Here is a 14,436-nt window from a genome sequence, read left to right on the forward strand (position 1 = left end):
GTGTAGCACTGACAGCTTGGTGACTATGGCCCATTTTCTCCTGTATGCCCTCCCTGCTAGCAGCATTACTCTAGTAGTGTAGCACTGACACCTTGGTGACTATGGCCCATGTTCTCCTGTATGCTCTCCCTGCTAGCAGCATTACTCCAGTAGTGTAGCACTAACACCTTGGTGACTATGGCCCATGTTCTCCTGTATGCCCTCCCTGCTAGCAGCATTACTCCAGTAGTGTAGCACGACACCTTGGTGACTATGGCCCATGGTCTCCTGTATGCCCTCCTGCTAGCAGCATTACTCCAGTAGTGTAGCACTGACACCTTGGTGACTATGGCCCATGGTCTCCTGTATGCCCTCCCTGCTAGCAGCATTACTCCAGTAGTGTAGCACTGACACCTTGGTGACTATGGCCCATGGTCTCCTTGCCCTCCCTGCTAGCAGCATTACTCCAGTAGTGTAGCACTGACACCTTGGTGACTATGGCCCATGGTCTCCTGTATGCCCTCCTGCTAGCAGCATTACTCCAGTAGTGTAGCACTAACACCTTGGTGACTATGGCCCATGGTCTCCTGTATGCCCTCCCTGCTAGCAGCATTACTCCAGTAGTGTAGCACTAACACCTTGGTGACTATGGCCCATGGTCTCCTGTATGCCCTCCTGCTAGCAGCATTACTCCAGTAGTGTAGCACTAACACCTTGGTGACTATGGCCCATGTTCTCCTGTATGCCCTCCCTGCTAGCAGCATTACTCCAGTAGTGTAGCACTGACACCTTGGTGACTATGGCCCATGTTCTCCTGTATGCCCTCCCTGCTAGCAGCATTACTCCAGTAGTGTAGCACTGACACCTTGGTGACTATGGCCCATGTTCTCCTGTATGCCCTCCCTGCTAGCAGCATTACTCCAGTAGTGTAGCACTGACACCTTGGTGACTATGGCCCATGGTCTCCTGTATGCCCTCCCTGCTAGCAGCATTACTCCAGTAGTGTAGCACGAACACCTTGGTGACTATGGCCCATGGTCTCCTGTATGCCCTCCTGCTAGCAGCATTACTCCAGTAGTGTAGCACTAACACCTTGGTGACTATGGCCCATGTTCTCCTGTATGCCCTCCCTGCTAGCAGCATTACTCCAGTAGTGTAGCACTAACACCTTGGTGACTATGGCCCATGGTCTCCTGTATGCCCTCCTGCTAGCAGCATTACTCCAGTAGTGTAGCACTAACACCTTGGTGACTATGGCCCATGTTCTCCTGTATGCCCTCCCTGCTAGCAGCATTACTCCAGTAGTGTAGCACTGACACCTTGGTGACTATGGCCCATGTTCTCCTGTATGCCCTCCCTGCTAACAGCATTACTCCAGTAGTGTAGCACTGACACCTTGGTGACTATGGCCCATGGTCTCCTGTATGCCCTCCCTGCTAGCAGCATTACTCTAGTAGTGTAGCACTGACACCTTGGTGACTATGGCCCATGTTCTCCTGTATGCCCTCCCTGCTAGCAGCATTACTCTAGTAGTGTAGCACTAACACCTTGGTGACTATGGCCCATGGTCTCCTGTATGCCCTCCTGCTAGCAGCATTACTCCAGTAGTGTAGCACAGACACCTTGGTGACTATGGCCCATGTTCTCCTGTATGCCCTCCCTGCTAGCAGCGTTACTCCAGTAGTGTAGCACTAACACCTTGGTGACTATGGCCCATGTTCTCCTGTATGCCCTCCCTGCTAGCAGCGTTACTCCAGTAGTGTAGCACTGACACCTTGGTGACTATGGCCCATGTTCTCCTGTATGCCCTCCCTGCTAGCAGCATTACTCCAGTAGTGTAGCACTGACACCTTGGTGACTATGGCCCATGTTCTCCTGTATGCCCTCCCTGCTAGCAGCATTACTCCAGTAGTGTAGCACAGACACCTTGGTGACTATGGCCCATGTTCTCCTGTATGCCCTCCCTGCTAGCAGCATTACTCCAGTAGTGTAGCACTGACACCTTGGTGACTATGGCCCATGTTCTCCTGTATGCCCTCCTGCTAGCAGCATTACTCCAGTAGTGTAGCACAGACACCTTGGTGACTATGGCCCATGTTCTCCTGTATGCCCTCCCTGCTAGCAGCATTACTCCAGTAGTGTAGCACTGACACCTTGGTGACTATGGCCCATGTTCTCCTGTATGCCCTCCTGCTAGCAGCATTACTCCAGTAGTGTAGCACTAACACCTTGGTGACTATGGCCCATGTTCTCCTGTATGCCCTCCCTGCTAGCAGCATTACTCCAGTAGTGTAGCACTAACACCTTGGTGACTATGGCCCATGTTCTCCTGTATGCCCTCCCTGCTAGCAGCATTACTCCAGTAGTGTAGCACAGACACCTTGGTGACTATGGCCCATGTTCTCCTGTATGCCCTCCCTGCTAGCAGCATTACTCCAGTAGTGTAGCACTGACACCTTGGTGACTATGGCCCATGTTCTCCTGTATGCCCTCCCTGCTAGCAGCATTACTCCAGTAGTGTAGCACTAACACCTTGGTGACTATGGCCCATGTTCTCCTGTATGCCCTCCTGCTAGCAGCATTACTCCAGTAGTGTAGCACTGACACCTTGGTGACTATGGCCCATGTTCTCCTGTATGCCCTCCTGCTAGCAGCATTACTCCAGTAGTGTAGCACTGACACCTTGGTGACTATGGCCCATGTTCTCCTGTATGCCCTCCCTGCTAACAGCATTACTCCAGTAGTGTAGCACTGACACCTTGGTGACTATGGCCCATGGTCTCCTGTATGCCCTCCCTGCTAGCAGCATTACTCTAGTAGTGTAGCACTGACACCTTGGTGACTATGGCCCATGTTCTCCTGTATGCCCTCCCTGCTAGCAGCATTACTCTAGTAGTGTAGCACTAACACCTTGGTGACTATGGCCCATGGTCTCCTGTATGCCCTCCTGCTAGCAGCATTACTCCAGTAGTGTAGCACAGACACCTTGGTGACTATGGCCCATGTTCTCCTGTATGCCCTCCCTGCTAGCAGCGTTACTCCAGTAGTGTAGCACTAACACCTTGGTGACTATGGCCCATGTTCTCCTGTATGCCCTCCCTGCTAGCAGCGTTACTCCAGTAGTGTAGCACTGACACCTTGGTGACTATGGCCCATGTTCTCCTGTATGCCCTCCCTGCTAGCAGCATTACTCCAGTAGTGTAGCACTGACACCTTGGTGACTATGGCCCATGTTCTCCTGTATGCCCTCCCTGCTAGCAGCATTACTCCAGTAGTGTAGCACAGACACCTTGGTGACTATGGCCCATGTTCTCCTGTATGCCCTCCCTGCTAGCAGCATTACTCCAGTAGTGTAGCACTGACACCTTGGTGACTATGGCCCATGTTCTCCTGTATGCCCTCCTGCTAGCAGCATTACTCCAGTAGTGTAGCACAGACACCTTGGTGACTATGGCCCATGTTCTCCTGTATGCCCTCCCTGCTAGCAGCATTACTCCAGTAGTGTAGCACTGACACCTTGGTGACTATGGCCCATGTTCTCCTGTATGCCCTCCTGCTAGCAGCATTACTCCAGTAGTGTAGCACTAACACCTTGGTGACTATGGCCCATGTTCTCCTGTATGCCCTCCCTGCTAGCAGCATTACTCCAGTAGTGTAGCACTAACACCTTGGTGACTATGGCCCATGTTCTCCTGTATGCCCTCCCTGCTAGCAGCATTACTCCAGTAGTGTAGCACAGACACCTTGGTGACTATGGCCCATGTTCTCCTGTATGCCCTCCCTGCTAGCAGCATTACTCCAGTAGTGTAGCACTGACACCTTGGTGACTATGGCCCATGTTCTCCTGTATGCCCTCCTGCTAGCAGCATTACTCCAGTAGTGTAGCACAGACACCTTGGTGACTATGGCCCATGTTTTCCTGTATGCCCTCCCTACTAGCAGCATTACTCCAGTAGTGTAGCACTGACACCTTGGTGACTATGGCCCATGTTCTCCTGTATGCCCTCCTGCTAGCAGCATTACTCCAGTAGTGTAGCACAGACACCTCGGTGACTATGGCCCATGTTTTCCTGTATGCCCTCCCTACTAGCAGCATTACTCCAGTAGTGTAGCACTGACACCTTGGTGACTATGGCCCATGTTCTCCTGTATGCCCTCCTGCTAGCAGCATTACTCCAGTAGTGTAGCACAGACACCTTGGTGACTATGGCCCATGTTCTCCTGTATGCCCTCCCTGCTAGCAGCATTACTCCAGTAGTGTAGCACAGACACCTTGGTGACTATGGCCCATGTTCTCCTGTATGCCCTCCTGCTAGCAGCATTACTCCAGTAGTGTAGCACTAACACCTTGGTGACTATGGCCCATGTTCTCCTGTATGGCCTCCCTGCTAGCAGCATTACTCCAGTAGTGTAGCACTGACACCTTGGTGACTATGGCCCATGTTCTCCTGTATGCCCTCCTGCTAGCAGCATTACTCCAGTAGTGTAGCACTAACACCTTGGTGACTATGGCCCATGTTCTCCTGTATGCCCTCCCTGCTAGCAGCATTACTCCAGTAGTGTAGCACTGACACCTTGGTGACTATGGCCCATGTTCTCCTGTATGCCCTCCTGCTAGCAGCATTACTCCAGTAGTGTAGCACTAACACCTTGGTGACTATGGCCCATGTTCTCCTGTATGGCCTCCCTGCTAGCAGCATTACTCCAGTAGTGTAGCACTGACACCTTGGTGACTATGGCCCATGTTCTCCTGTATGCCCTCCTGCTAGCAGCATTACTCCAGTAGTGTAGCACTGACACCTTGGTGACTATGGCCCATGTTCTCCTGTATGCCCTCCCTGCTAACAGCATTACTCCAGTAGTGTAGCACTGACACCTTGGTGACTATGGCCCATGGTCTCCTGTATGCCCTCCCTGCTAGCAGCATTACTCTAGTAGTGTAGCACTGACACCTTGGTGACTATGGCCCATGTTCTCCTGTATGCCCTCCCTGCTAGCAGCATTACTCTAGTAGTGTAGCACTAACACCTTGGTGACTATGGCCCATGGTCTCCTGTATGCCCTCCTGCTAGCAGCATTACTCCAGTAGTGTAGCACAGACACCTTGGTGACTATGGCCCATGTTCTCCTGTATGCCCTCCCTGCTAGCAGCGTTACTCCAGTAGTGTAGCACTAACACCTTGGTGACTATGGCCCATGTTCTCCTGTATGCCCTCCCTGCTAGCAGCGTTACTCCAGTAGTGTAGCACTGACACCTTGGTGACTATGGCCCATGTTCTCCTGTATGCCCTCCCTGCTAGCAGCATTACTCCAGTAGTGTAGCACTGACACCTTGGTGACTATGGCCCATGTTCTCCTGTATGCCCTCCCTGCTAGCAGCATTACTCCAGTAGTGTAGCACAGACACCTTGGTGACTATGGCCCATGTTCTCCTGTATGCCCTCCTGCTAGCAGCATTACTCCAGTAGTGTAGCACAGACACCTTGGTGACTATGGCCCATGTTCTCCTGTATGCCCTCCCTGCTAGCAGCATTACTCCAGTAGTGTAGCACTGACACCTTGGTGACTATGGCCCATGTTCTCCTGTATGCCCTCCTGCTAGCAGCATTACTCCAGTAGTGTAGCACTAACACCTTGGTGACTATGGCCCATGTTCTCCTGTATGCCCTCCCTGCTAGCAGCATTACTCCAGTAGTGTAGCACTAACACCTTGGTGACTATGGCCCATGTTCTCCTGTATGCCCTCCCTGCTAGCAGCATTACTCCAGTAGTGTAGCACTAACACCTTGGTGACTATGGCCCATGTTCTCCTGTATGCCCTCCTGCTAGCAGCATTACTCCAGTAGTGTAGCACAGACACCTTGGTGACTATGGCCCATGGTCTCCTGTATGCCCTCCCTGCTAGCAGCATTACTCCAGTAGTGTAGCACTGACACCTTGGTGACTATGGCCCATGTTCTCCTGTATGCCCTCCTGCTAGCAGCATTACTCCAGTAGTGTAGCACAGACACCTCGGTGACTATGGCCCATGTTTTCCTGTATGCCCTCCCTACTAGCAGCATTACTCCAGTAGTGTAGCACTGACACCTTGGTGACTATGGCCCATGTTCTCCTGTATGCCCTCCTGCTAGCAGCATTACTCCAGTAGTGTAGCACAGACACCTTGGTGACTATGGCCCATGTTCTCCTGTATGCCCTCCCTGCTAGCAGCATTACTCCAGTAGTGTAGCACAGACACCTTGGTGACTATGGCCCATGTTCTCCTGTATGCCCTCCTGCTAGCAGCATTACTCCAGTAGTGTAGCACTAACACCTTGGTGACTATGGCCCATGTTCTCCTGTATGCCCTCCCTGCTAGCAGCCAGCAGTGAGCTCCTCACACTCCGGGAAGGCTCCCTGGCATCTGGTGAGTAATGCGCGGCTCCTCCACACCTCCCTAATGAGGCCGGTAACACTACACCCACAGGCAGAGCGGCATTGCTGCCATACTCGCCGTACTGCTGCGGAGAGACAATGGGATTACTAACCGCCTATAAATAGCACTGTGTTTAGCACTGCTGAGCCGAGCACCCTGACCATGTCGCCGCCTTGATGGCGTCACCCCGAAATCTTCGCCGCCTGCGTCCTCCTAACCCTGTGCCCCAGCCAATGGGAGGAGCCGTCCCTTAGCCGGGGGCGTGGTTGGTGACATGCCTGGGTGGGGCCGTTTTCCCCGTGAGATGCGGAAGTTGGCCCCCAGCAGTGAGGTGTGTGGACCGGAAGACGGTGAGAGGAGCGGGGATGTCCGGCTAGGGTAGTGCAGTGCCCGGGAGTCCCGGAGAGTTACGGAGCTGAGGGAGCAGCCGAGACCGCGTCCTGTGCCAGCTATGAGTGAGTGCTGGGGCCGGGGAAAGTTCGGGCTGTAGTAGGGGAGGTGGTCCCCAGCCGGGCAATGACGGGGGCTGTGTGGCAGACACTTGATGACTCGTTACCTGCCTCCTGTCCGGTTACTGACTGCTCTCTACACCGCCACTGTGTGGTTGCCATGGTGATCTGTTATTGACTGACAGATGGGTGACATGAACAGGCTGCTGTCCTGGTAGTGATGTGTATACTGTGATCACTTATTGTTCCCACTTAATACGGGTGACTCCTGAATTATCAGTGCCCAGCACAGTGTAATCGGACTGGTCTGTGCCCCCTGTGTGGTCAGATCATTAGGGTCTTAATTCAGGAGTCACCTGTATGATATCAATGCCCAGCACAGTGTAATCGGGCTGGTCTGTGCCCCCTGTGTGCTCAGATCATTAGGGTCTTATCATACAGGTGACTCCTGAATTATCGGTGCCCAGCACCGTGTAATCGGACTGGTCTGTGCCCCCTGTGTGGTCAGATCATTAGGGTCTTAATTCAGGAGTCACCTGTATGATATCAATGCCCAGCATAGTGTAATTGGGCTGGTCTGTGCCCCCTGAGTGCTCAGATCATTAGGGTCTTATCATACAGGTGACTCTTGAATTATCAGTGCCCAGCACAGTGTACTAGGGCTGGTCTGTGCCCCCTGTGTGCTCAGATCATTAGGGTCTTATCATACAGGTGACTCCTGAATTATCAGTGCCCAGCACAGTGTAATGGGGCTGTTCTGTTCCCGCTGTAATGTATACCCATGGAGCTGTGCGTGTAACTCCTCCTGTGTGGTCAGATCATTAGGGCTGATCAGGGGTTATTATGGTCACTGTACCTTACAACATGGGAGCCGGTTCCTCCATGAACACTCTGACACTTGTGTTTCCCATCTGCATCTTCCTTAGTGTTGCATTAAACACTATCTAGGTGACATCACCATGAAAGCATGGGACATAATGTATATTCATGAGTGTCTATTACCTGTCACCCTCCAGACATTAAAGAGGAAGCCAGGACATTCTTGAATTAGTGTAATTCCCCTCCAGAAAGGAAGTCTTTGTACTGTAGAAAGACTATGGGCTGCTTTATGTACTAATCATGAGGAGTAACTGGTTTATTCTTCCCTTACATTAATGGGGGTCCGTCCCTCATATTGGCCAGAAAGGAGTTGATCTCACTCCGGCTGACCTGAATTAGACACTTATTACAGGTCTGCCCATTGATATACAGTACCTGCTGCACTGTGTGCCCACGGGATGCCAGCTGATCACCTGGATTGGGTTTGCACTAGTCTGGCTGCTTAAAACCCTTGTGAAGTTGTTGTCTTTCTTTTTTTCTTCTTAAGGTAAGGGACCATTTACACTGAGCCGTCATCAAAAATAAACGTATCTAAGAACTCTGGTATTCTTGTAATTGGCATGTCTGAACAGGCAGTTAATTATCCAAAGAACGAATACAACTCGTTCGTTGGGTGAAATTATTTTTAAGCTCCTTTTAAAACAATACTCGGTTCTCAGCTGCTCAGCCCTTGTGTAAACAGTATGGTCTGTGCGCAAAGAATTTCCATCATCATTCATGCTCTGCTTATGGCCTGTCTAATCAGGCTGTGAAATGACGGCTGCTCAGTTTCTCTGCACCCCAGCGACAATTGTGTAACCTCACAAGTCTCAGGGTGCATTTACACTAGGCAATCGCAGCTGTTAAAAACGCAACGTGTGAACATAGCCTTAGAATCACTCTATATTCCTGGTTGATACTGAAATCAATATTCTACTCCTAAAACACTCGTCTTAATGTCAGTTTAAAAATCCCTGTCAGAATGGCTATATAATCGTAAGTACACCAGCCTCATCTGGTCTATCAGACTTATTAAATTCTAAATGCAGTTTGTATTGTGGAATCAGACTGATCGCTTTACATGTTGTGACTGCATCAATAGTTTCCTGATTTGGGCTTTCCTCTAAAGACCTACTTCCACACTACAAATACCAGCATAACCATGTTTTCATGGTTGTTAATTTTTTTTTTTTGATTGACCATCTTGCAATGCCCCGTTTCTCCATGATTATTATTGGAGAAATATAAGGTGGCTATAGAAAGGCCAGCTGTTGACTAGCGGGTTTTCAGGCTGGGGCAACCCTTCTAAGATACAGCCAGACAAATCTCTACAGACGCTGGTGACCTGGCTCCTGAGATTTGTGGACCACTTGCCTGCTACAGTGTGCTGAAATTGTAAAGGTAAACGACTAATGATTTACAATAACATTCCCCTGCCATGGGAAGCACCTTTCATGTTAGTTTTACTAATAATAAGACATTGACTGTCTCAGATGTTGTAGCTGACTGCATAACTTCTTGGGCTGTACAATTGTGGGCAATGCAGAAACCATACCCACGTTGTATGGGGCTGCGTTCAGGTTATACAGCATACCTATGCAAATAAAAAACAAAACAAAAACCTAGAGTCCAACTATGGTCGCCATGTCAGTGTTGTGTAGCCCAGGCCCTAGGTAGACATCTATTTTATGTATACCTTATTGTTGCATTATATAGCACTTTTCTAGGGTTATCTGATCTGCTTTATTTCTGTGTTGTGCTTGCATTATGTGCATATATAAAGTGATGTGATCTGCATCCTTACCCATAACCTATCCTCTAAATATCCCTCTCTTTCAGGGCTGGGGGAGAGTTGGTGGTGAGCCATATCTTTGCAATAAAGCTAAGGTAGAATGGTGTTCCTGCACTGCACTCATCCCACTAATGGTTCTGTGTGTTCTTGTGGTGTTTTGCATCGCAGTGTGTTATCACAAACGTCTCCTCGTTCCACATAGTGATTGTCTTGTGCTGTGTGAAGCATCTGTCTGGTGACAACCAAGCATGGTCACAGAGCTTGCTCAGAGCCCTGCGCGGGCGATGACATCCCGAAGACAAGTGAAGTGTTGTGTCCCCCTTGGAAATGGCCTTATTTTGAGTCTTCTCTTCAACAATAGGATTGCTGTATGCCTGGCTATAGTTAAATGTGAAGTAACCAGCGTCTGATAATCTCAGTTTAACCATTTGAATGCCCTGTTCATGTGAATGTTTTTGGTTTTTGCTTCCTTGATTAAAGCTTAGCGATGTGCGGTGGAGAGGCGCCGTGCCAAAATGAATACGTTTGCACTGAAATGCCTTCTGTTTATTTGCACTGCTGTTATGCCAACATTGGAGAAGCGCTCATTACTCTGCATGTGTATTACAACATTTGAGTCTTTCATAGCATGGAATGACCAGTGTTTTGTCTGAATCCAGTTTGTATCAGTCAAGGCTATAAGCTAGATTTTAATAGACTTTTGCTTAAATCTTTGGGTTAAAGGGAATCTGTTAGCAGGATTTCACACCCCAAACTATTCGCATGTTGCTCTTTCAAACACAAGTCTAGGAATACCTTTACATGGCCAGTCTGTTCCTCCATTACTGAGAAATCAGTGTTTGAACTGCTAGGCAAATTTCTATATTAGCTCTGAAGGCTCTGTCACTCCAGCTCTATTCCCCTCCCAGTGCCGCCTCTTCCTGCTTGACTGATGACTCACTACATAGAGGTTGTCAGTCAAGCAGGAGGAAGGGAAGGGGCATCGGGTGGGGAATAGAGCTGGAGTGACAGAGGCTTCAGCTCTAATATAGAAATTTGCCTAGCAGTTCAAACACTGATTTCTCAGTAATGGAGGAACAGACTGGCTATGTAAAAGTATCATTTGACTTTTCTTTAAAACAGCTACATATAAGTAGTTTGGGGTGTGAAATCCTGCTGACAAATTTCCTTATGTTATTTGTTTTCTACATGTGTCTGTAGTTGCATACTGTCAGGCAAAAGCCAATAGTTGGGTTCCTCCTCATGTATATGATAGAAATAAATGGTAAACTGCTGCATGCTATTTTGCAATGTGGCTCTGTATTTTAGCTAGTCTAAGGCCGGGGTCACCTGAGCGTAGATTCTCTTATGCGAGACAATTGGATCCATTATGTAAATGATACTCGGATCAAACTTTGATTGGACGAGAGAATCGTAGCAAAAGTGAGGTGGAGTTGAACAAGACTTTCTTCATCTTCTTCATTGTGTGAGTCTGCGGAAATCTGACTGCACTCAGAAGTCATCCAAGTACAGTCCGATGTTTTCCATGCACTCAGACTTCAATGGGTGAGTGCGATCCAATTTGCGCTGCCCCATAGAATAACATTGGTCCTAGTGCTATCTGATACAACATCGGATAGTACTCGTTCGATGTATACGCTTGTGTGAGCGAGCTCTTAAAATGACTTGTGTTGCTTTGTGAAGTGTTTTCTGTATGAGGTTGGTTTCATGCAGCGATCTGCCATTTTTGTTGACTTTTTATTGTTTGAACGGTCTCTAGCAAATTATTTAATTGTCGTTACATATTTGTATTTGTGGCCTTTTTTTCTCATTCTCCCCCAGGCTTCTCTATAGGACATAAACGCCACAAAAAAGTGTATCAATTAAAATTATGAACACGTGTCTCAGTTTTCATTGTTTACCTCCTAAATGCAAAGTTAAGTTATTTTCTAAATCTTCATTACAAATCCAAGGTTCTGACTCTTCAATTTTTCCACACTCCTGTATAAATGGCCAATAGTTAGTAATAATGAACTGAAATAGAAGTATTGTAACATTATTCTAATATATAATTTTTTTTTAAAGAAGCAGATGTCAGAGCTCTTGGGTTCAGAAAGCCATAGTGAAAACTGGGTCAGTTGTGTCTACTGACTGCGGTCGTGAAGGCACAGTGTTCAGCTTGTTACATGCGTTGTCTGCATTGCTGGAGTTGCGTTTACATTCTGTGCATTATTCCATTTCATAAAATAGATCAGAATAGTGCATGCTGTTCCTCCATTCAGACCATTGATTTGTATGGAGAATCAGCCATGTACACTGCCACACAGCTACAATGAGCCCATGTGCACTTTGTGGTGTAATCTTACTGAATATATGTTAGTCAGGAGGGGGGTTTGTCACAGATCTGCAGGGGAGAGAGGAAAAGTATCTAAAGTTTTAGGCTGTATGCCCACGATGGGTTTTTTAAGCGTTTCCCAGAGGCTGAAACGCTTAAAAAACGCATGGTAGAAGGCCTGCCATGTTCCCCAATGATAATCCGCATGTGCTGTGCACATGCTGCGGAAATTTCCGCTGCGGATTATCTTTGCGGAAAAAAACGCAGCACTACCAATTACTTTGCGTAAGTGCTGAGTTTTCGCCGCCATTGACTTGCATTAGAACGCGCCAATTCCGCAAGACTGCATCTATACTTGCGTAATTGGCACGTTCTAATGTGCGGATGGTACCCGGGAGTGGAGGACAGGAGACTCTCCTCCACACCCAGGTACCATTAAAAGCTGTAAAAAAAGAATAAAATAAAAAATAAAGATTATATTCACCTTCCAACGGCCCCCGGACTCCTTCCCTGTGCTTGCCGATAGATCTCGGGCAGATCTGTAGGACTTGCGCTGACGTCAGTCATGTGACGGCAGGTCCTTCAGTACAGCATACCGCGATCTGCCGGCAGCCAGCACAGGAGCGCAGCAAGTCTCGGGGGCCATCGGAGGGTAAGTATACATTAATTTTTTTATTTTTTGACATTCTCTCGGGTCACACTATATAAATCCATGCTGTTTGCATGGATTTATATAGTGTGACCAAGTTGTCAAGCACTTTCCAAGTGATGCTAAAATCGCTTGGAAAGCGCTTGACACCCGCATGTGGAAATGCAAGTGAAGAACGCTTCATTTCCGCATGTCCCTGGCAGGAAAACGCATGTACAATCCGCATGCGTTTTTTTTCTGCCAGGGAGATGCAGAAACGCTCAGGAAAAAATCCTGAGCATTTCTGCATCGTGGGCACATAGCCTTAAGCAGAGCAATCTGGCAAGGAGGTACGCAATTGGAGAGGAATTAAATGCCTGTGCTGAAAGCAAGTGAAGAGAGCAGGAGACAGAGCCAACATTCAGTGAATAGTGCAGGGAGAAACAATCCCATATTTATGTGTATGTAGCTGTCACGGGTGTGATAGACAGTCGTTCTGGATCTGGCTGTAGAAAGTCACTGCGCTTGGCATTGCAGACGCCTTCTTGACCGATTTCATCTCTGTAGTGATATCCTTCTACCTTTAGGACCCAGCAGTGAACTCCACCCTTTGCTGCTAATTGACACACCCTTGCTTGGTAGTTAAAAACTCTGTGTCTCCAGAGAGTTGCCGGTGATAGTCCTCTGTCCAGGCTTGGAGTACTAGTAGTTGGCTAGTTTCTTCTTGGAGCTCCCTTGGAGGACAGTTGGCGTTATCACTCTGGTGTCTTTTCAAGCTAAGTGTATCCCCTTTTGTTTACCTTTTTGTCTTTAGTTACAGTGGGGCCTGACTAGTGTTCACACCGTCCCCTCCCTACCTAGGGCCTAGCTCTAGGGACATTCAGGAATTAGGTTTCCTGTTCGGCGATGGGTGCAGAACCTATTTAGAGAAGATAGGGTAGTCAGGGTGATATTAGATCTGCCTAGGGGTCTCCATTCCCCTTTCTCTAGTTGTTGGGCTTCCTCCCCCCCTCTTCCCGTCTTTGTACAGTTGTTCCTTCCCTCACCTTGTGTGACCGTAGCTCTTTCAAAGACCAGTCCAGAAAGCCTTTACATGGTCAGTACCTTGAATTGATATGCAAGTTAGGCTGAAGAATTATTGTAGGTCTGAAGCCTCTGCCACTCTAGCTCTATTCACTAATCAGCTCTGGCTCTTTTTGTCTGAAGTCACACAGCATAGAGGCTGTCAGTCAAGCAGGAGGATTCAGTGCTGTGTGGGAAATAGAGCTGGAGTGACAGAGGCTTCAGATCTACAGCTTCATTTTGCATATCAATTCAAGCACTGATTTCTCTATTAGGCTGTGTGCCCACGATGCATTTTTTAAGCATTTCCGCAGCAGCAATTCCGCTGCAGAAACGCTTAAACGCTTGGTAGAAGGTCTGCAATGATATTCCGCATGTGCTGTGCACATGCTGCGGAAATTTCCGTTGCGGATTATCATTGTGGAAAAATACGCAGCACTACCAATTATTTTACGGAAGCGCTGCATTTTCGCCGCAATTGACTTGCATTGGAACGCATGGAATCCGCATCACTGGATCTGTACATGCGGAATCCATGCCTTTCAATGTGCGAATGGTACCCGGGTTTGAAGAAGAGGAGACTCTCCTCCGGACCCGGGTACCATAGAACCTGTAAAAAAAAGAATGAAATAAAAAATAAATATTATACTTACCTTCGTGTGCTTGTCTCATGTGATGGGTCACGCGACCGCTGACGTCGGCAGGCGAGCTGGCGGCAAGCAGAGACTAGGACTCCGGGGGCCATCAAAAGGTAAGTATAGATTTATTTTTTTATTTTTTACATTCTCTAGGGTCACACTATATAAATCCATGTCTTTTGCATGGATTTATATAGTGTGACCAAGTTGACAAGCACTTTCCAAGTGATGCTAAAATCGCTTGGAAAGCGCTTGTCAACCCGTATGCGGAAATGCAAGTGAAGAACGCTTCACATCTGCT

The 14,436-nt window shown here is 48.3% G+C and overlaps 2 protein-coding genes across 5 annotated transcripts in view; one reads left to right on the forward strand and one right to left on the reverse strand.

Moving 5' to 3' along the window:
• Positions 1 to 6,651, reverse strand: part of ECHDC3 (enoyl-CoA hydratase domain containing 3) — a 122,632-nt gene extending 115,981 nt beyond the window's left edge. Inside the window, exon 1 of one of the 2 annotated variants that reach the window (XM_073652406.1) lies at positions 6,507 to 6,651. The gene's annotated coding sequence lies outside the window, so the exon portion shown is untranslated. The remainder of the gene's footprint in view (positions 1 to 6,506) is intronic. The other variant, XM_073652410.1, reaches the window with a different exon arrangement.
• USP6NL (USP6 N-terminal like) overlaps positions 1 to 14,436 on the forward strand; it is a 224,722-nt gene that overhangs the window by 33,680 nt on the left and 176,606 nt on the right. The window contains exons 1-2 of one of the 3 annotated variants that reach the window (XM_073652401.1): positions 6,632 to 6,849; positions 9,541 to 9,588. The exons of 1 other annotated variant lie outside the window; for it this stretch is intronic. Coding sequence is in view for 1 of the 2 variants with exons in the window: in XM_073652400.1 (XP_073508501.1) it covers positions 6,846 to 6,849 (4 nt within the window). In the remaining variant the exon portion in view is untranslated. Of the gene's footprint in view, positions 1 to 6,631; positions 6,850 to 9,540; positions 9,589 to 14,436 lie in introns of those variants that run through there. One more of the 3 variants, XM_073652400.1, reaches the window with a different exon arrangement.

This window comes from Phyllobates terribilis, unplaced genomic scaffold, assembly GCF_046119375.1.
Source record: "Phyllobates terribilis strain yellow unplaced genomic scaffold, ASM4611937v1 Scaffold_11__3_contigs__length_659146591, whole genome shotgun sequence".
Taxonomy (NCBI): domain Eukaryota; kingdom Metazoa; phylum Chordata; class Amphibia; order Anura; family Dendrobatidae; genus Phyllobates; species Phyllobates terribilis.